General features: G+C 65.2%; 6 protein-coding genes across 6 annotated transcripts; 3 read left to right on the top strand and 3 right to left on the bottom strand.

The window, feature by feature from the left end:
- Positions 1-146: 146 nt before the first annotated feature.
- Q8F55_004824 (uncharacterized protein) lies at positions 147-3,012 on the bottom strand (the record flags this gene model as incomplete). The annotated part of the gene is made up of 7 exons (XM_069353329.1): positions 147-1,515; positions 1,551-1,602; positions 1,680-1,935; positions 1,974-2,240; positions 2,275-2,469; positions 2,522-2,739; positions 2,898-3,012. 7 exons carry the CDS (start codon positions 3,010-3,012, stop codon positions 147-149), a joined length of 2,472 nt encoding a protein of 823 aa, XP_069207971.1.
- Positions 3,013-5,382: 2,370 nt separating this feature from the next.
- Q8F55_004825 (uncharacterized protein) lies at positions 5,383-7,209 on the top strand (the record flags this gene model as incomplete). Its single annotated transcript, XM_069353330.1, has 1 exon — positions 5,383-7,209. One exon carries the CDS (start codon positions 5,383-5,385, stop codon positions 7,207-7,209), a length of 1,827 nt encoding a protein of 608 aa, XP_069207972.1.
- A 225-nt stretch (positions 7,210-7,434) lies between these two features.
- Positions 7,435-8,248, bottom strand: Q8F55_004826 (uncharacterized protein; the record flags this gene model as incomplete). Its single annotated transcript, XM_069353331.1, has 2 exons — positions 7,435-7,680; positions 8,021-8,248. 2 exons carry the CDS (start codon positions 8,246-8,248, stop codon positions 7,435-7,437), a joined length of 474 nt encoding a protein of 157 aa, XP_069207973.1.
- A 667-nt stretch (positions 8,249-8,915) lies between these two features.
- Positions 8,916-12,263, top strand: AGC1 (mitochondrial aspartate-glutamate transporter agc1; the record flags this gene model as incomplete). Its single annotated transcript, XM_069353332.1, has 12 exons — positions 8,916-9,058; positions 9,733-9,818; positions 9,972-10,040; positions 10,087-10,097; positions 10,160-10,200; positions 10,272-10,345; positions 10,399-10,467; positions 10,506-10,739; positions 10,775-11,162; positions 11,199-11,463; positions 11,504-11,798; positions 11,848-12,263. 12 exons carry the CDS (start codon positions 8,916-8,918, stop codon positions 12,261-12,263), a joined length of 2,091 nt encoding a protein of 696 aa, XP_069207974.1.
- Positions 12,264-12,663: 400 nt separating this feature from the next.
- Q8F55_004828 (uncharacterized protein) lies at positions 12,664-14,179 on the top strand (the record flags this gene model as incomplete). The annotated part of the gene is made up of 3 exons (XM_069353333.1): positions 12,664-12,809; positions 12,857-12,998; positions 13,046-14,179. 3 exons carry the CDS (start codon positions 12,664-12,666, stop codon positions 14,177-14,179), a joined length of 1,422 nt encoding a protein of 473 aa, XP_069207975.1.
- Positions 14,180-14,294: 115 nt separating this feature from the next.
- Positions 14,295-17,471, bottom strand: Q8F55_004829 (uncharacterized protein; the record flags this gene model as incomplete). Its single annotated transcript, XM_069353334.1, has 6 exons — positions 14,295-14,717; positions 14,756-14,812; positions 14,862-15,155; positions 15,194-15,820; positions 15,858-16,905; positions 16,942-17,471. 6 exons carry the CDS (start codon positions 17,469-17,471, stop codon positions 14,295-14,297), a joined length of 2,979 nt encoding a protein of 992 aa, XP_069207976.1.
- Between the last annotated feature and the right edge of the window lie 1,154 nt (positions 17,472-18,625).

An 18,625-nucleotide genomic window follows, 5' to 3' on the forward strand; every position in this document is an offset into this window, starting at 1 on the left:
CCGCAGAGCGGTCGCGTTGTACTCTACATGTAATGACTGCTGCACGCGCTGTACATGCTTGCATACTTGGTGCTACTTCTTACGGCTTTTGTCTTCACAAGAGAACGTGTGGGCGCACACCTCGCCGCTACGCTCGCACGCTCGCACTACTTGCGGCTCTTGCCCCGCCCGTCACCCCCACCGCCGACCACAGTCCACCCGTCGCTGCCCGAGTCACTCGGCGTCGTCTTGTCCGGAGACGACGCCTCAGCCGCGCGCCCAATGACAAGCGACGGCGCCGTACTCTTCCTCGCCGCAGCCCCCGGCACATGCTTCTGCGCCACGTCGTTCATCGACGACCCCGGGGTGTACGACAGCATCTTGGCAGGCTTGGTCGACTTGCGCTCCCGCGGCGCACGTCCAGCCGACGGCGGTGCCGAAGCCTTGGACCCAACGCTCGACTGGCTTCGTCCGCGCGAGTGCCCGTTGGCCTCGTTCTTCGTCGTCGGCGACGTCCTCGGAGATACCGGGAGCGGCGGCATGCTCAGCCGTGGGACAGGTGGCATCGGTGGCATGGGTGGCATCGGTGGCACGGGCGGAGCTGCACTAGGCAGCGCCTCCCACTCGAGGCCTAGCACCGACGTAGAGCTACTCGACCCGTTGGTGCTCGACGCCCGGCGAGGGCGGGCAGGCGACTGCTGCGACGGATTCGACGCCGAGGCGAGTGACGCACTGCTCCAAGTCGTAGAGCGGGTTAGAGGCGGCGCGTCCGGCGTCGTCGGCGACGCTGGTGGCTCCAGCGCCATCGTCTGGTACGTCACCGGGTCGTCCTCGAACACGAACGACGGCGCCACGAGCTGGCACTCCTTCCACACCTGGAGCGTGAGTTGGGCAGAGTGCACAAAGTCGACAGGCACCAGCGTCGTCTTGCGCACCGCGGGGAACCGCCACTCGCCCTTGCCCGGCCGGCCGATCCAGCGAAGCAGGCGGAAGTTGGGAAGTCGGCGGACAAACTTGCGAAGGTCCCGCACCTCGACCAGCGTGGTGTCGCCTTCGGCAATGCGCTCGGCAAGGAAGGACGGCAGCTCCACCTCTGCCTCCTTCTTCGCCTTTGTAGCCTTGGTCTTGGCAGCCGTGTTTGCGAACGGCGTCTTGCTCGTAACCGCGAGCTCGACCAACGACGGGACGTTTCCGAACGCCGCAGTCATGGACACAATGTCGAGAACACTGGCCTTGACGGCGACCTGAATCTTGCGCAGCTTGGGGCAGGCGTAAAGGAGGGCTTCAAGGTTCACGAGGGTGAGCTCCCACCAGTCGAGGCAGAGGTCCTCGAGGTGGCGCCCGTGAGTCGTGACAACCTGGAGCAGCTCGGTGGGGATGGCCTCGGACTGGTGGCCGGGCAGCATCGGGGGCACTACAATGTTGAGGGGAGGCCAGGGCAGCGTAGCGACTGGGTGGATGAGGCGGACGACCGCGAAGCGCGTCAGCTGGGCCATGGGGACATGGTGCAGCGACGCAAGGTGCTTCAAGACCCAACTGGGGGTTAGCGGGTATTCTTTCACCCAACTCACGAATGGTGAGAGCCAGACTCTGCAATAGCAATTTCCAGGTTCTTGAAACCCACTGGCCAGGATTCAATCTGTGCCCAGGTGTTCTTGTCAAGCCGGCCTGAGGTCAGCGACGCCGAGCACCCCACCTACCTTCAATGTCGTTGAGCTTCAAGCTCTCGAGGGCCGGCGAGTTTTCGATTATAGTTTTGAGGCAGTCTTGGTTCAGCTTTGTGCCCGTGGTGGCGAGTGTAAGGTGCTTGAGACTACGCAGGGAGCCGAACCGCCCGATAGACTCGCAGAGTCGGAGGTCAGCAAAGTGCGTCGAGAGGGAAAGAGTGTGGAGTTGGGGGTGGTAGCCTGGGGGCAGGCTGGCGAGAATCTGCAAGTGGCTCGCGATGGTCCTGGCCTGGGGTGTGAGTTGGGACTCGAGGCTATGCAACTCACACCCTGCGAGCTGAGTCCTTCTAGCTGGAGCGCCTCGAGGTTCTCCCAGCCGATGCCCAGAGCTAGGCCATTGAAGCCGACTGCCTTGGCGCGCGGCTTGGAGGGCTCGCCCGTATCTCCGAGCTCCGGGAATGCGATACCGGGGGGAGCGGCCTGCTGGAGGTCTGGCGTGAGGCGGGGGTACGTTGGCGCGTCAACCGTGTGCGAGGGGTGATCCCCTGGGGCCTGGAGGTACAGCCGGCGAAGGCGGCGCAGCGAGGCAATCGACTTGGCGTGAGCGCTGTCGCCACACCCCACATACCTTCCACAGCGGGCCGCCAATGCCGAGACCCGTCTGCCACGCGAGCTCTTCGACGCCCGGCACGGTGTTGATGAGGTCGCTGGCAAACTGCCAAGCCTCGTAGCGGTCTGCCGAGCGCGTCGCGACGTTGATCTCGGTCGGGATGTGCGAATGGCACCGGTGGCGGAAGTGCAAGATGCGGACATGCCGGGCATACTTCGGGTGTCTGGGGTTGAGCAGAGACAAGACTCATAACGCACCTGAAGACAACTGGTAGCTTGCTCTTCATGTCGTAGCCCTTGCAGCAGTCTCGCGCCGGACCCGACGACTTGAACTCGCCATGGCCGACGGTGCCAGGGATGGTGACCTCGACTACGAGCTCCTTGTACGCTGCTTGTGAGGCGACGGCGTGTATGGCACGGTTCCCCACGAGGAGAAACTTGCGGGCCGTGTCTGGCTGCTCGTCAAACACGAGCGGGAGGGCGTCTGGGGTGTGGGGTCAGCAAGAGGCCGACACCGCTTTGCAGGATTCCGACGACGACGTCTGTGCGCGGGGGCGTGTGGGGTTGGGCGTGCGCTGGTGACGGCGAGCGGGGGCGGAGGGTGACCGACGGCGGAGAGCAGGGCGCGCACGCGACACGTACCTAGAATGAGCCTCTGTGCACCATGGCGCTGGCTGGAAGAGGAAGTAGTGGTGGTCGTGTCGAGTGACAAGTCACCAGGTCGTGGTTTTCGAGGAGCGTCACTGTCGCCGCCCATGATATCCGTGCGGAGAGGCGGCGCGGCAGGGTCTGAGTATGTCGGGGGTGTCGAGTCGGGTCGCCGTGTGGTCGAGTGTGAGGGAGTGTGTGTAGGATGAGAGTGTGAGAGAGGGAAGGAGAGTGAGAGTCGAGTTTTATAGAGGATGAGATGAGAGAGTGGAAGGAAGAATGCTGAGACTGAGTGAGTGAGAGAAGGTCAAGTTGAGAGACGACGACGAAGGGGGGCGACGGCGAAGAGAAGGGCGGCGCAAAGAGGCGAGAGGGGCTCGAGGGCGTGCGCGCGTGTGTGCGTAAACTTCAATGCCGAGCGAGCGCGTAAAGACAATGAAGAGGACGACAACAATGACAGCAACAACAGTCGCGACGACGACGATGACAACGGCCTCGACGCGCGTGCGAGCGAGCGAGTGCAAGTGTAAGAGGAGGAGCCAAGCGACGCGTCGAAAGATGAGTAGCAGTGACAGTGTCATGAGTGTCTTCCTTCTCTTCTTCCTTCCTCTTCCTCTTCTTCACTCTCTCGCATTCACCCATCAACGTCTCTTCTCCTCACCCGACCTCACCCACTGCTCGTGGCGACATCAGACGCCCATGGCGAACGACGTGCACCCACCACCACCACCACCACCACCTCCAGGTCAGTGCACGCCGACGTCCGTCAGCAGGATCAGCCTGTTCGCCGGCACTCGATGGGGGTGGCAGACCTCCACTCGGCTGCACGCACGCTGCACGCCTCCACTGCGCCACCACACGCGACGCCGCACGCCGTGGGCTGAAACGAGGGCGAGTGGGCGTTCATGTCTGTCGGTCTACACGCGATCGGCGTGTGGTGGCGTCAGCGGCAAGAGTGTGAGCGAGCAAGAGCATGAACATGTTGATGAGCACGAGGTGAGGACAACAGAGAAGCGGCAGACGATACACTGACCATTGCTGATGGTGGCGACGAGCCAGCTGACAAGGCAGAGAGAACCGGCAAGGTCGGATCAGTACAGGCCACTCGGTCGATAACGCTCGCAGCCACGCGCAGCTCACCATGCATCGCAGCATACCCATCCCGCGCCCATGCTTATAGATCAAGCCGCCAGCAGCGTCGAACGACGACGGACAATCGGGAATTCCACTGTCAACAATAACAAAGCCTCAGGGCGGCCGGTCGGAGCAAAGTTGCCGAGTGTCAACAGAAAATCGTCATCAAGCCAGCCCACAGCCAAAAGAGGCACGGCGGCCGCCAGCCTCCACACCCCGGCCCCCCGGCCGCTCGCTCGCTCGGCGCCGCTTCGGTGTGCTACCTCCTCGGCGAGCAGCGCCTGACTAAGTCGCACGCCGGCGGCAGTGCTGGCAGTACTGCTCGGCGTGCTCGCGGCGTGCCCGGCTGCAGACACGGTCATTTCGAGTTCATCATCGCGCGGGGTTGGAGGCCGTGCGGTGGTGTACTCGCCTCAGCCTCAGCCTCGTTCCCGCTCGCCACTCGCCGCTCGCCGCTCGCCGCCCGCCGCCCGCCGCCATGCCGCCCTACCGGCTCGCCGTCGATTCAGTGCTCGCTCAGCCCAAAGCGGACACCCCATGCACAGTACGGCGCGCCGCACGCTATCGACTCGGCTTTTCTCAGCCCAGTCTCGCCTCCCCACCAGGGTGTGCCTTGCCTTCACGTGTTACCGCCTCGTGCCATCCCTAACCGCCTCCTGGCCCAAGCCCTGGCGGCACGCTTCGGCACGACACGTACGACGTGCTGGAACGCTGGGGTTGGGGTGCTGGTCTGCCGCTGCGGCGGCGTATCGCACCTGCATTCACTCCGCCGCCACCGCCTCGCAGTGCTCGGCTGCTCGCCTGGCGGCCTCGCTACCTGGTTTGTCAGTGTAGGCAGTCGCCGAAGCTGCCCGTCCACCAAGCGAGCCGAGGCACTGTGACGTCAATGTGGACGGACATAGGCGAAGAAAAAAAAGCTGCACCAAGCTAGGAGTGGGAATTGAGCGGAGTGGCACCCCGCGCGGGCGCGGTCAGCTGGCCCGCCTCAGGTCGTCAGTCATCAAGGGTTCGGGGATGCGGCGAGTTGTGGGTGCAGCCGCAGTCAGTTATCCAGCTCGTCGGGAGCCCCTGACCCACCTGAAAGCCCACTTGGGTCAGTGGCGCAACCTTGGCTGCTCCAAACAAAATCTCAGCGGCGCCCGTCGTCACGACGGGCCCGATGGGGAACGACGAGTATATAGGTGCGAGGCGAGTGGGCATTGAGGCTTTTCCACTCCAACAACATTGCGGTACTAACCTCGCCACTGCAAGCGCACCAGCCACTCACCACTGCACCACGCGCCAGCGCCCCCCACACGCACAACCTACCCACCCCAACACGCCAGCCACAGTGCGACCCGCTGCCATGTCCACCGCGTCCTCCGAGACGGCCCGCGGCACCGTGCTGCTCAACGGCACCCCCGCGTCCAAGTACACCCTCCGCAAGCTCCCCTGGAGGCCATACGTGACGCCGTTTGAGACCATCCTCAACCACCCCTACAAGGGCTCGGGCACCGACGAGGACCCATTCATTATCGACTGGCTCCCCGTCGACCCCGAGGACCCGCAGCGCTGGCCCACGGCCTACAAGTGGGGCCAGATCTGCCTCGCCTCGTTCGCCACCCTGGCCGTTGCCCTTTCGTCGTCGGCATACACCGGCGGCATTCCTTCGCTGCTCCACGACTTTGGCGGCTCGCTCCGTTTCTGGACCGGCGGTGTCTCCCTCTTCGTGCTTGGCTTCGCCTTCGGCCCGCTCATCTGGGCGCCGACGTCCGAGGTCTGGGGCCGTCGCATCATCTACATCATCTCGTACTTCTTCCTCACGCTGTGGCAGGGTGTCTCGGTCGCGTCCCCCAACCGCGGCTCGGTCCTCGTCTTCCGTGCCCTCGCCGGCTTCTTCGGCTCCTCGCCCCTCGCCAACGCCGGCGGCACCATCTCGGACATCCTCAACGCCAAGGAGATGGGCCTCGGCATGGCCCTCTTCTCGGTCGCGCCCTTCCTCGGCCCCGCGCTCGGCCCCATCACTGGCGGTTTCCTCGGTGAGGCCGCGGGATGGAAGTGGGTGTTCGGCTTCCTCACCATCTTCTGCTTTGTCGTCCTCATCGCGCTCGTCCTGATCGCGAGCGAGACCTACTCGCCCCTCCTGCTCCGCCAGCGCGCCGACACGCTCTCCAAGGCCACCGGCAAGGTCTACCGCTTCCGCGCCGACGCCGCCAAGCCGCTCGACATCAAGGCGCTCTTCATCGCGTCTCTCGCCCGCCCCTGGAAGTTCCTCTTCCTCGAGCCCATCGTCCTCATCTTCTCCATCTACATCGCCATCATCTACGGTATCCTCTACCTCAACTTTGCCGCCTACCCCATCGTCTTCTCGACCCCCAAGGCCGTCGGCGGCCGCGGCTGGAGCACGGGCATCGAGGGCCTCGCCTTCCTCGGTATCATGGTCGGCGCCATCCTCTCGGTCGTCATCACCATCTTCGTCTCCAACCCCCAGTACCTCCGCCGCATCAAGGAGCGCGGCCACCCCGAGCCCGAGGACCGTCTCCCGCCCGCCATGTGGGGTGGTGTCTCGATCGTCATCGGCCTCGCAGGCTTTGCCGCCACCAACGGCCCCAACGTGCACTGGATCGCGCCCATCATCTTCGGCATCCCCTTCGGCATGGGCATGGTCATCCTCTTCCTCGCGGTCATGGGCTACCTCGTCGACACGTACACCATCTACGCTGCGTCCGTCCTCGCCGCCAACTCGGTCCTCCGTTCGCTCTTCGGCGCCGCCTTCCCCATGTTCACGCACGACATGTACGACAAGCTCGGCATCCACTGGGCCGCCGCGCTCCCCGGCTTCCTCGCCTTCGCCTGTCTCCCCGCCCCCTTCCTCTTCTACAAGTACGGCAAGACGATCCGCGCAAAGTGCAAGTACGCTGCCGAGGCCGCCGCCATCTTTGCCCAGATCATGGCCGCGCGTGCCGCCGCCCTCGCTGGCGCTAGCGGCGCCGCCGACCCCGAGAAGGTCGCCGGCGTGGCTGAGGCCAAGGAGGAGGACGAGGGCTACGCCAACCCCGAGATGTTCGACCTCGAGCGCACCATGTCGATGGAGGAGGAGCTTGGCAGCCCCAAGACGCGCCCCACCGAGCTCTACCACGCCACGAGCAACACCACGCAGCTCGCCCGCAGCATGTCGCCGCGTTCGCAGTAAGCGTGCAGAGCACCGGGCCATCCAGCCCACGACACATACATCACTTGCATTTTAATAGACTACATACTGCACATGGATAATTGCATGCGGATTGGGGCGTGGGGTGGCGATGGCGATAGTTGATGATTCGGACGTGGCCGACGCGGTGGTAACTGATGGCGCGGCGCTGGAACGGGATGGGCGACGATGTCTTTGGCGGAGGGCGGAGTGCGTGCTCGTCGCAGGCTACACCCCCGCCGTCCCCGCCAGGCGGGGCGTGAGCCCGCGCCACGGGTCCTCGACGTAGCTCTCCTTCCAGAGCCCTCCGGTGCCTCCGCCGCCACCGCCGCGCGAGGGGCCGCCGTCGCTGTGGGCATGCCCGCCGCGCCCTCTCCCCGCGCCGCCACCGCGCGCGCCAAATGCCGAGCGGTTGGCGCCCGACACGAACGAAGGCGGCGGGCGCGCCGGGCTCGACGAGGGCGAGTGGGCCCGCTGTCTGTCAGATTGGCCTTGGTTGTTTGGTTCTGGCATCACGCCCGACGGCGCGACGGCGAATCGGGAGAGACGGGCGCGCACGCTCGGCCCCGTCCGTCTCGGCGCCCGGGCCCGGCGGCTCGCTGAGCTCGGACGCTCGCTCGGCCCAGCCCGTCACCAACGTGTCACCCGGGGAGTGGGCCAATGGACGCGGCGCCGCGCTCGAGCTCTGTATCGGCAGAGGCGTGCAGGCTGCCCCTTGCCGCCGGGTGCGGCGCACTGGCCTGCCTTCCCCTTCCCCAACAACAACGCGCACAACAACAACGCGCTCGCCCCCCCCCTCCCCCCTCAGACTCACCTTGACGCCACTGCCCCCCTCTCCCTCGCCAGCCTCCTCGCGCGCTGGCCTTCGAGCATGCCCGCCGCGCGACCTCTTCCCCCGGCCGACGGCGCCGCGCGGCCCGCGGGCGCTCGCCTCGCCGCGTGCTGGCGCCGCGCCTGCCTCTGGTCGCGAGGGGAGCGGGTGTGTCGGGCGCTGCTCGGCCTTTTGCTTGCCGAATGATATTGGGAGGCCGAGGTCGTCCATTGTGGATCGTGGAGTGGGTAGTCGCAAGTCGTCGCGGGTTGTCAACATTGCGTTGATCTGTCTATGTCGATTGTTTTACACGTGTCATTTGTTATCAAATGTGATAAGATCGAGTTGGCATCGCTTAGCGGGTATAGAGCGAGAAAGAGAGTAGAGTAGCATCGGAACGCGGCATTCAGGACGGACAAGTGGGATGCAACGCGACGGGGATGGTGGATGCATTCAAGAGAGAGATGACTGGGTGTATGCATGCATGCATGCAAAGAGCACTACACCGTGGCCCCCTCGTCCTCGTCCTCCGAGTGCCAGGAAAGAGTCACTGCACGCGCCGCTCGCTGCCGCCTCGCTCGCTGCGTCGACGGGCACCGGAGCGCAGGCCCGAAGCGCCGGCTGGATGGTTGTCCCTGATATTTCCTTTTGGCCCGTAAAGGACGTGTCTCTGTCGTTGTTTGCTTTACCGCTGCACTGTCCACTCGCGACTCGACCTCTCGTCCCGACCAATCCAACGCGCTCGACGAATCAACAAAACCCGGGGGCTCCAGCTACTCTCTGTTGCTCTTCTCCTAGTCGTCTCTGAACAGCGTCTCCCCAGTCTCAGTCTCCCCAGTCACCCACCCTTCTCCTTCCTTCTCCCCTCCTCACCACTCTTCTACCCCCACCCCCCATCATGACTGCCGACTCGAACCCATCGTCGACCCTCTCGTCCATCAAGTCGACGGCCGACGCCCTCGTCAAGCCCGGAGAGACCGAACTCGTCCGCTGGAGGAGGACGTTTGACAAGTTTGCGACGATCGAGGAGGCCGGAAAGAAGTGAGTCTCGATCGGGAGTCGGAGGTCGGAGGCGCGGTGGAGGGGTGGTTTGGGGGGGGATATGTCATGCGAGCGTGGTGAGCATGGGGGTCGATGGGCGGGCGACGCCTCGCTCGCGCAGCAGGGTGGGCGTACCGGCGACAGCTTGCTCGCGCAGCGGGTCGGGTCATGAGCCACTCCGTCTCGGAGGAGAGGGTCGGGGAGGAAGGGAGGGAAGGCAGGCGGCCGGAGCGCTCAAGGCGGCTGGAGCTCGAGGCCAGCGAGCGAGCAGAGCGGCGCGGCGCGAGCGCTCCGACCGCCGAACGCTCGGTCCTGCCCCGCGCCCGTCCCCGCCGCGCTCGGCGTCGGCCCCCACCCCCCTCGGGTGGTTACAAACCGGGGTTCGGCGCTGCGAGGGGTGGTGCCGCCTTCCCTGAGTGAGCCACTTTACCGGATGGCGCGCGACCAACCGCGCTTGTCGCGACCCTCCCCGACCTGCCGATGCACGCCGGCGAGCGCGAATGCATGCCCGGCGCGCGCGCTTCCTACAACGGCGCGCGCGCGATTTTTGATGGGGGTGCCGGCGCTCGTGGCGGCGGAATTTGAACGCGCTTGGCGTGATTTGCGGGAAGACCTCCATCCATCCATGCACAGTGCACCCGAGATATCGTGGCTGATCCGATCCAACCCGACAGGTTCCTCAACGAGAGCGAGTTCATCGATGCCATCGCCCCCACCGACGAGGGCTTCAACCGCATCAACCGCGAGCAGTATGGCGTCCGTGAGTGTGTGCGGAATGGTGTGCTGCGGAGGGGATGGGATGGGATGGCACGCACGCGGTCGGTTACACTACCGCGCGCGACGCTCAGGTCCCATCGCTCCGGCTTTCACTCCGCTCGGGAAAACTAGACTCGAGGCTGATCTCTCTCGCCAGTCTTCCGTGTGGCCGCCAACCGCGCGACCAACCTCGTGTCGTTCGAGGACTTTGTCGTCTTCGAGACCCGTGAGTACAGCATGCACGCGACTTGTTTGTGGTGCTAACGCCGCAGTCCTGAAACGGGTGAGCTGACCCGATGATGCCCCTCGGCCTCGAGTGAACCGGTCTGACCCGAACCCTTACAGCCCGACGCAGACTACCAGCTCGCCTTCTCGGTCTTTGACGTGTAAGTGTGGCGCGCGGCGGCGGGCGGAATGCGGCATGCGGCGCGTGCGGCGGCGTGGGCTTACACCTCAGCGACGACTCGGGAGCGATCGACTTTGAGGAGTTCAAGTCGGTGCTGCAGGAGAACATTGCCAGCAGCGGTATCCGTGCGTGCCCCAAAACATTGTCGCGCGCGTGAGCCTCTGCTGACATCAGCCAGCCTTCAACTTTGACTGCGACTGGATCAAGCTCTACCTCGGCAAGCGTGGCACAAAGCATGTTCTTGGCTGTGAGTGTGCTGTAACGACAGTCACTGACCGACCGCAGACTCCGAGTTCACGCAGCTCATCAAGGGCTTCCAGGGCGAGCGTCTCCGCCAGTCGTTCCACTACTTTGACAAGGACGGCGACGGATACATCAACCCCGATGAGTTCCAGCGCATCATCATCGAGCTCGCGGGCCACAAGCTCTCCGACTCGGTCCTGCAGCGTCTCCCCACGCTCACGACCATGAACCCCGGTCGCAAGATCTCGTACTCGGAGGTCATTGCCTTCCACAATGGTGAGCCGGGGTGTGAGGGATTGTGCTGATGCCAGTCATTCGCGACATGGACACTGTTGAGGCTCTCATCACGCGTGCCGTGCGCAAGTCCAAGGACGGCCGTATCGATGTCTCCGACTTCCTCAACGAGGCCGCGTCGAGCATGCGCTACTCGCAGTTCACTCCTATGGAGGCCAACATCATCTGGCACTTTGCCTCGCGCGGCGAGGCTGGCCACGGTGCCGGCCAGCGTCTCACCCTCAACGACTTCCAATCGCTCCTCGACGCCAAGTGGCAGCCCCCGACCGCGTCGCCGGTTGAGGCGGCCCAGAAGCGCGGCTTCCTTGCCGAGCTCGGCCAGTCGACCTGGAACTTTGTCCAGGGTGGTATCGCCGGTGGTATCGGTGCCTTTGCCGTCTACCCCATTGACCTTGTCAAGACTCGGTAAGTGAAGTGCCAAGGGCTGAGCTTACTTTTCAGTCTCCAGAACCAGCGCTCGACTGTCGTCGGCGAGGTCCTCTACCGCAACTGGCTCGACTGCGTCAAGAAGGTCTACGCCAACGAGGGCGGTGTGCGTGCCTTCTACCGTGGTGTCCTGCCCCAGCTTGTCGGTGTTGCCCCCGAGAAGGCGATCAAGATTACCGTCAACGAGCTGGTTAGGAAAAAGGCGACCGACCCGGAGACTGGCCGCATCTCGCTCGCTTGGGAGCTGATTGCCGGTGGTGCCGCCGGTGGTTGTCAGGTGGTAGGTTGATGGATACCACAGGAATCACGCTCACGCCCAGTCCGTCACCAACCCCCTTGAGATTGTCAAGATCCGTCTGCAGATGGCCGGTGAGATGGCCCGCGCCGACCCCGGAAACGCGGCTCCCCGTGGTGCGCTCCACGTTATCAAGCAGCTGGGTATTTTTGGTCTCTACAAGGGTGCCGTTGCGTGTCTCTGGCGTGATGTTCCCTTCTCGATGATCTACTTTACCGCGTACGCCCACCTCAAGAAGGACATTTTCAGCGAGGGCCACCGCGGCAAGCAGCTGTCGTTTGGCGAGCTCCTGCTCGCTGCTGGTATTGCCGGCATGCCTGGTGAGTGCGGCGCCGGGTGATATGGCGGTAGCGCATGCTGACCCTTCAGCCGCCTACCTCACGACCCCCGCCGACGTCATCAAGACGCGTCTCCAGTCGCAGCAGCGTGCGGGCCAGACCGTGTACAAGGGCTTCTTTGACGGCTTCCGCAAGATCCTCCAGGAGGAGGGTGTCAAGGCGCTGTACAAGGGTGGTATCGCGCGTGTCATCCGCTCGTCGCCCCAGTTCGGTGTCACGCTGGCCGTGTACGAGGTGCTCCACAAGAAGTTCCCGTACCCGTACGCTGCGGAGACGGCCGTTGTCACGGGTGCCCGCCCTACGCGCGCGTCGCACACGGACATTTCGCGCATCCGCGCGCGCAACGGTCTGCGTATCCTGCTCGACTGCTCGAGCCAGTTTGGCATGGTCAGCCCCGAGGCTGCCTCGAAGCGTGTGCAGAGCCTGCCCAAGGCGCTGCGTGCGTAAGGGGTGTAGGCCGTGGTGCGTCAGCACCAGGGCGAGTAAAAAGAGAGCAGAATCTGCGTTGCATTAGCATGGCCGGGCGGCGTGGGACGCGCCGTGGCCAAGATACCCGAGACGTGTCACGAGTAGTGTCGTTGCTTTATCAATTGGGACAATGGTTGTTGGGTATGCATGCCTGGCAAGGTCGCGAGCGAGCTCAGCCGCAGGCCGAGCGAGCAGTGGTGCAGCGGCGAGCGTGCTCCGCCGTCAGGCGGAGCGCGGCGAGGACAGTGACGAGGGAGCAACGAGTCGAGCAGCCGGCCACAATGACGAGATGCAGTTGCCGCCGCCTCCACCCGCCGTCCCACTCAATTGTCTCGCGTTTCAGCCTCCAAGGCACCGCACACTCACCAACACCCACACCATGACTCTAGTCTACAGCGGCACGCCGCGGCTGTACCCCGAGCTCGGGGGCGGCGCGCTCGTCGCAGCAGTGCGCTTCAGCACGCCGATGCGGCTCGCGAGCGTGCGCGTGGTCCCGGCGGGGGTCGTGTACCCCGGCGGCGTGGGGTGGGTCGCGGTCTCGGTTCTCCTCGTTCCCAGCTGACGATGCCAAGGGCAACCTCCGCCGAGCCCTTCGCCGCCGACGTGTGGCTCAACGTCTCGCCGAGTGACCCCATCAACGCGCTTGCGCGGACAGCGCTGCACGTCGAACCAGGGCCACATAGCGTAGACTACGCGCTCGACATGCCCGAGGGGGTGAGCTGCCCTCCGTCCCTCTTCCCCCGCCCCAGGCTGACCTCCAGACAACAACGCGGCTGCTCGTGCTCCGCCTCCATCCGCCCGGCACGGCGCTAACGCTGAGCCTGTACGCGCACTCCCCCGCCGCCTCCGCCACCGCCGACGCAGACGCGTCCCAGCTCGCGCTGAGCGGGCCGACAGAGCTCCCGCTGCCCGACACCGCCGCCCTGCTGTCCGCGCTCGCCGCCCGCCTGCCTGGCGCCTACCCCACCGCCGAGGTTGCTGCGCGCACCGAGCGCCTACGCCTGGCAGACGCCCTCGCCCACCCCGCCGCGCTCGCTGCGCTGCTCGCCGACCCCGGGGCCGACGCCGCCGTCGCCTCGCTCCTCGGGCTCGACGCGCACCCCGACCCCCGGGCCGCGCTCTCGGCGCTGGCGCGGCTCGACGCGCCCAACGCCGTCGAGTATCCACGCACCGCGGCGCCGCTGGCTACCGTGCTCGCGCTGGCTAGGGCGCAGCGGGACAGCGCGCACCCCCAGGCGGGCGCGGCGCTGGCCACGGTCGTGGGGCGGCTCGCCGCGCTCCTCCCCGCCTCGCCCGCAATCGCACGCACGCTGGCCGCCGCTCTCCCTGCGCTGGCAGCACACGCGGCCGCGCGCGGGGCGGACGTCGCACTACCCGGCAGCCTCGAGCCCCGCGCGGCCGTCGCCGCGCTGCTCCCCCTCCTCGCTGGCTCTACGCCCGCGGGCATCTCCACCGCACCCGCGGCCGCCGCCCTCGCGCGCCCGTTCGTCGCCCGCCTCGACCCCGCCGACCCGCTACGCTTGGCCTGGGCCAGCCCTATCCCCAGCCCCGCGCTGGCCTCCTCGTCCGAGGCCACCCGGCTAGCCCGCGCCCTCGACACCCCCGCAGCCAGCAGCTCGCTCCTCCACACGCCGAGCGCGCCCGAACTCCTCGCCCTCCTCGCCCCCGCGCTCGCTGCGACGCTGGCGCACGCCCGCGAACCACCCCTCGGCATCCCCAGCGCCCTGCCCCGCGTCGTCGCGTCCGGCGCGGCCGCCTCCGCCTCCGACTACGCGGGCAAAGTATACTCGGCCCACGAGTTCCGCCGCGAGCGCGAGACCGTCTCCGGGCTCGGCGTCGGCGCCAGCGGCGTCGGGCGCAAGGCCTCGCGCCATGTAGACGAGTTTGGAAGGTGAAGATGACACACGACACACGGCTCCTGCATCCCCACCCCGCGCCCGCGGCCCCGTTGTATACGCATATGCATCACGCGGTATAATCCGAGATCCCAAAAGTCACATCGTCGACCCGTTAGAACACGTCGTCGGCCATCGGGCAGTCGGCCGTGTCGTGCGCAGACGACTCGCAGTCCGCGCACCACTTCTTGCTCTTGACCGCCAGCGGCGACTTGTCGCCCCCGCCATCGAGCGTGCTCCCAGAGAACACGGGGCACGCGTCGAGGTCGTGCGGCCCCTCGCAGAGCTCGCACCGCGTGTCGCTGTGCGCGCCGTTGGTCCCGTTGGCGCCCGCGCCGTTGGCCGCGCCAAGGTCGATAGACACGGGGCGCGAGTTGGGCGCAGACGACGCCGCCGCCTGCGCCGCTTCCAGTGCCTTGACCTTGGACTTGTAGTTGTCGCGCTCCAGCTGCGCCTTGTGCAGGAACGTTTCGAGCTCGTCCTCGCGATAGATCTTGGACTCGACGAGGGATTCGAGCTCCGAGACCTCGCGCTCAAGCTGAGTGGGTTAGCATGGTCGGAGGCCTTGTCACCCACCTCCTTGATCGACTCTTGCAGGCGAGTGATCTCGGCAAGCGCGGTCGCGAGCTCCTTCTGGCAAACGTCAGCGGTTGAAACGACGACCCCACCCCACCCCACTTACACTCGACGCCGAACTCGCCGGCGCGTCCGACTCGTTGATATCCTGCAGCAGCTTGATCTCCTCCTTGAGCATCGCAATCTCGTCCTCGAGGTCAGAGTGCCGGCTCTTGAGCAGCGCATTCTCAGACGTCATCTCCTGCACAATGTGGCGGTAGCCGCGGATAGACTTCTCAGCCTCCTCGATCGTGCCCGTAGACGTGCGTGGGCGGCGAGACATGGACCGGTTCAGGCCGCCATCAGGGCTGCCAGGGCTCATCGGCGAGTCGTCAACCGTCTTCGTGTTGTGGCTCTTCAGCTGGCGAGTCAGAAGTTTATCTCGATGTTTACACCCACCTTGGCAATCTCGTTGACCAACGACGACATCTTGTTCTCGAGGTCGCGTGCGCGCACCTCGTGCCCAGCAAGCTGGACCACCTTGGCCTGCAGCTCGCTGATCTTGTTCTCCTGCTGGGCCGCAATGCGCAGCGACTCGGCCTCGGTTGCCTCGCCGCGTAACGCCTCAATGTCCGCCCGCGCAGCCTCAAGAGCCGACTGGTTCTCCTTGACTGCCCCCTGGAGCTCGGCGATACGCGCAGTCGCACCCTCGGCCTCCTTGTTCAGCCTGGCGACCTCGGCCTTGGACGCCGCCAGGTCGTCGGCGCCCGACCGCTCGCTGTCGCGCGTCTTGTTGTACTTGGCCTGCCAGGCGTTCGAGTCGGACTCGGCTTGGCTGCGCGCCTCGTCGATCTGCTCCTCGAGCGACACAATGCGGTTCTGGAGGTGCTTGACCTGGGCCGTGAGAGTCTCGTTGTCAATCTCAGCCGCAGTAGCGGCACGAGGAGACGACGGCTTGTCGGCAGTCGCCGCGTCGGCCTTCTTGAGCGTCTCAATCTCCTCGTCCTTCTTTGAGAGGTTCTCCTGAAGGTCGCGGATCTGGCACTCGAACGTGAACTGCTTGCTCTCGTTGAGCTCGATGATTTGCTGCGAGTCAGCTCTACCCTTGCACACAGACACTCACGTTGCCCGCCAGCGTTAGCTCGTCCACTAAGCGCTTCATCTCGGCGGCTTCAAACTCCGCAGCCTCGGCGCGCTCCTCCACCTTGCGCACCTCGACACGCTTCGCCTCGATGCCCGCTTCGAGCTCGCCAGAGGCGCGTTCAGCAGCGAGCTGCATCTCGCGCTGCACCTCCGTGAGCTCCTTGATCTTGGCCTCGAGTTCCTCCTTGAGCTTGTCGCCGCTCTGGTTGAGTTCGTCGGCCCGCTGGCGGTGCTCGGATGCAGACGAATTGGTTGTTGCGAGCTGCACCTCGAGCGCCTCGGCCTCTCCCTTGACCCGCTCGAGATCGAGCCGGAGGTCCTCGGCGTCCTGGCGCTGGGCCTCGGCCAGGGCATCGGCGTTGCTGAGCTGATCCTCGAGCTCGGCGTTCTTCCGGCGCAGCTCGTCCAGCTCTCGCTCAAGCTCGGCCGCAGCGTGGTTCTGCTGCTTCGCCTGAGGGCTCGGCGGAGGCGGCATCATCTCGGTGGCAGAGCTCATCCTCGGGGCTCGGGGCTTGGGAGTGGTTAAGCCACCGATGCTAGGCCGTCCGCGCGCAGGTGTTACACCGCCAATGCCGATTTTGGACGCCCGCGGCGTTGTGGTGCTCGCCGCGAGGCTCTTGGCCGGCGTCGTTGCTGGTGCCGTCCCGGTGCGCGCCTCTAACTGCTTGGCCGTCATGCCGAGGTACTTGCTTGCCCTGGATCCAGCGGTAATCTTGGCCTCGGCACGCGCGGCATTCGACACGGTGCTGTTGCCCAGCGGCTGCGTGCGACGCTCGGCTGTCGGCGTCAGGCTCGGGTCGTCGTCCGCCCTTGGTCGCCCAGACACGGAGCGAGACCCAAAGCTGGGCGTCACTGCCCTCCTTCCCGCTGGCGTGACGCGACCCGATGCGGAATAGGACGACGTGAGCGAGCGCTGAGACGCAACAGACGCGGGTCTTGACGGAGCGGCGCGCTCCGAGGTCGGCGGGGAGAGCTTGTCTGCCAACGCAAAGATGCCGCACATTGGCGCGCACTCAAAGTACTTGACACTGAGATGTCAGTGACGATCGCGCCAGCGCACTCACCCGTCAACAGAGCCATCGTTACGCCCCTTGCCTTGGAAGCCGCCCTCCAGCTCAACACCTGCCCAGATGCCATCTCGAATGTGGGTGGGACCAAGATACCGCAGGGTCCCTTCGTAGCCGTGCGAGGGAAGCCTCACGCGATCGCCCACCTGGGGCGACCATTTGGGTTCCGCGGTAATGCTGGCGCGCGACTCGGGCCGCCTGTACGAAGGTGTCGCTACGGCCGAGGTCGATGTCGACATGGACGAGCGGCGCGATGGCGTCGAGGTCGAGCCAATCAGCGATGCGCGCGGCGCAGCAAGTGACGGCCTGGACCCTGGTCTTGACGCCGCCGTTGGTGTCGAGATGGCTGCTGATGGCGTCCGTGGCCTAAAGGCCGGTGTCCGTGGGGCCTGGAGTGCTCGACCGGGGGTCGAGTACTCTGATGCTGACGGCTGGGTCGGCGTGTCGGGGTCGCCTGATTCAGATATCGACCTGCCTAGGCTCGACGGTGGGCGGCGTCGGAGGACGTCTTTGAGTGCCTGGTCCATCTCTGCTGCATCTGGCTTTGCGGCGACGGGTGCTCCTGGTCCGAGGGAAGATCGGGGCCTTCGGAGTCCAGAGGGAGTTGGGATGCCCGACCCCACCGGTGTGCTTCCTGGCGAGGTCTGCAGGGAGCGCCCTGGGGTTGAGAGTTGTGGTAGGCGCGACATGCGTGTGTGTGGGTGTGTATTATAAGTATAAAGTGTTGAACGAGTATGAGATGTGGGTGGCCGAGGGGGGGAAGCGTGTCGAGTCTGTCCAGGGCGAGGTTGTTGCGATGTGCTAGAATGTCACGCAACGCTGGTCCATGCGGAGTGAGCGAGGGGAGGGAAGGTTGTGCCAGGTCTTGTTTGGGCCTTGAGTTGAGTGGCGTTGCAACGACGAGTGATGCCCCTGGCCTGGGCTGGGGGTTGTCCAACTTGGTCCTCGTTCGTAAACGATGTATGCGCGCTGCTGTCTGCTCCTCGTCGTTGTTGTTGTCGTCGTCGCCGTCGTCGTCGTCGTTCGTCACAAGACCGGCCCAAGATGGAAAGAGTAGTACTGCAAAAGGGTCATTCGTCCCGTTGGCTTTGGGTGGCTTTGTTGACTGACTGCCCACCCACCCCACTGACGACACTATGGGTTAGGCGTGCACCAGTGAAATAGGCGTAAACATAATTGGCGTGCCTAGTTCAATCGCTCACTGTAGGCCACCCTAATAGGCGTGCCAATAGATACGCGTGCTGGCTGGCGCGTGCCTGACGGGCGTGTTTCGTCGTGCCAGCAATCCGCTCCGCTCCGCCAGCCAGCCGCCGCCAATGTCGTCGATGCCGACAGAGCGAGAGCTGGGCACGGCGCTGTTGCCACCTTCCTCCCTCCGCTTCTCCCTCGCTCTCTCGTCGACACCAGTTGCTTTCATTCTCTTCACTCTCTCCTCGACTATCACTCGACGCTTGTCACGGCCACCTCCTCTCTCTCACTCTCTCTCTGCATTTCAACTCACGACAGACACGCAGCAGCACATTCGAGACCAGACACCGTACACCGCATCCCCCCACACACCCCTCCCCCCCATCACCCTGGCTACGTAATTGCACAGATCACACGTCCTCGCACGCAACCACTGCCGACCTCGACCGAAGGCACAAGAGTGCTGTTACCATCACCAAGCCACCCATCTCGA

The sequence above is a fragment of the Vanrija albida genome, assembly GCF_041260175.1.
Source record: "Vanrija albida strain AlHP1 chromosome Unknown contig_4, whole genome shotgun sequence".
In the NCBI taxonomy this organism is placed as follows: Eukaryota; Fungi; Basidiomycota; class Tremellomycetes; order Trichosporonales; family Trichosporonaceae; genus Vanrija; species Vanrija albida.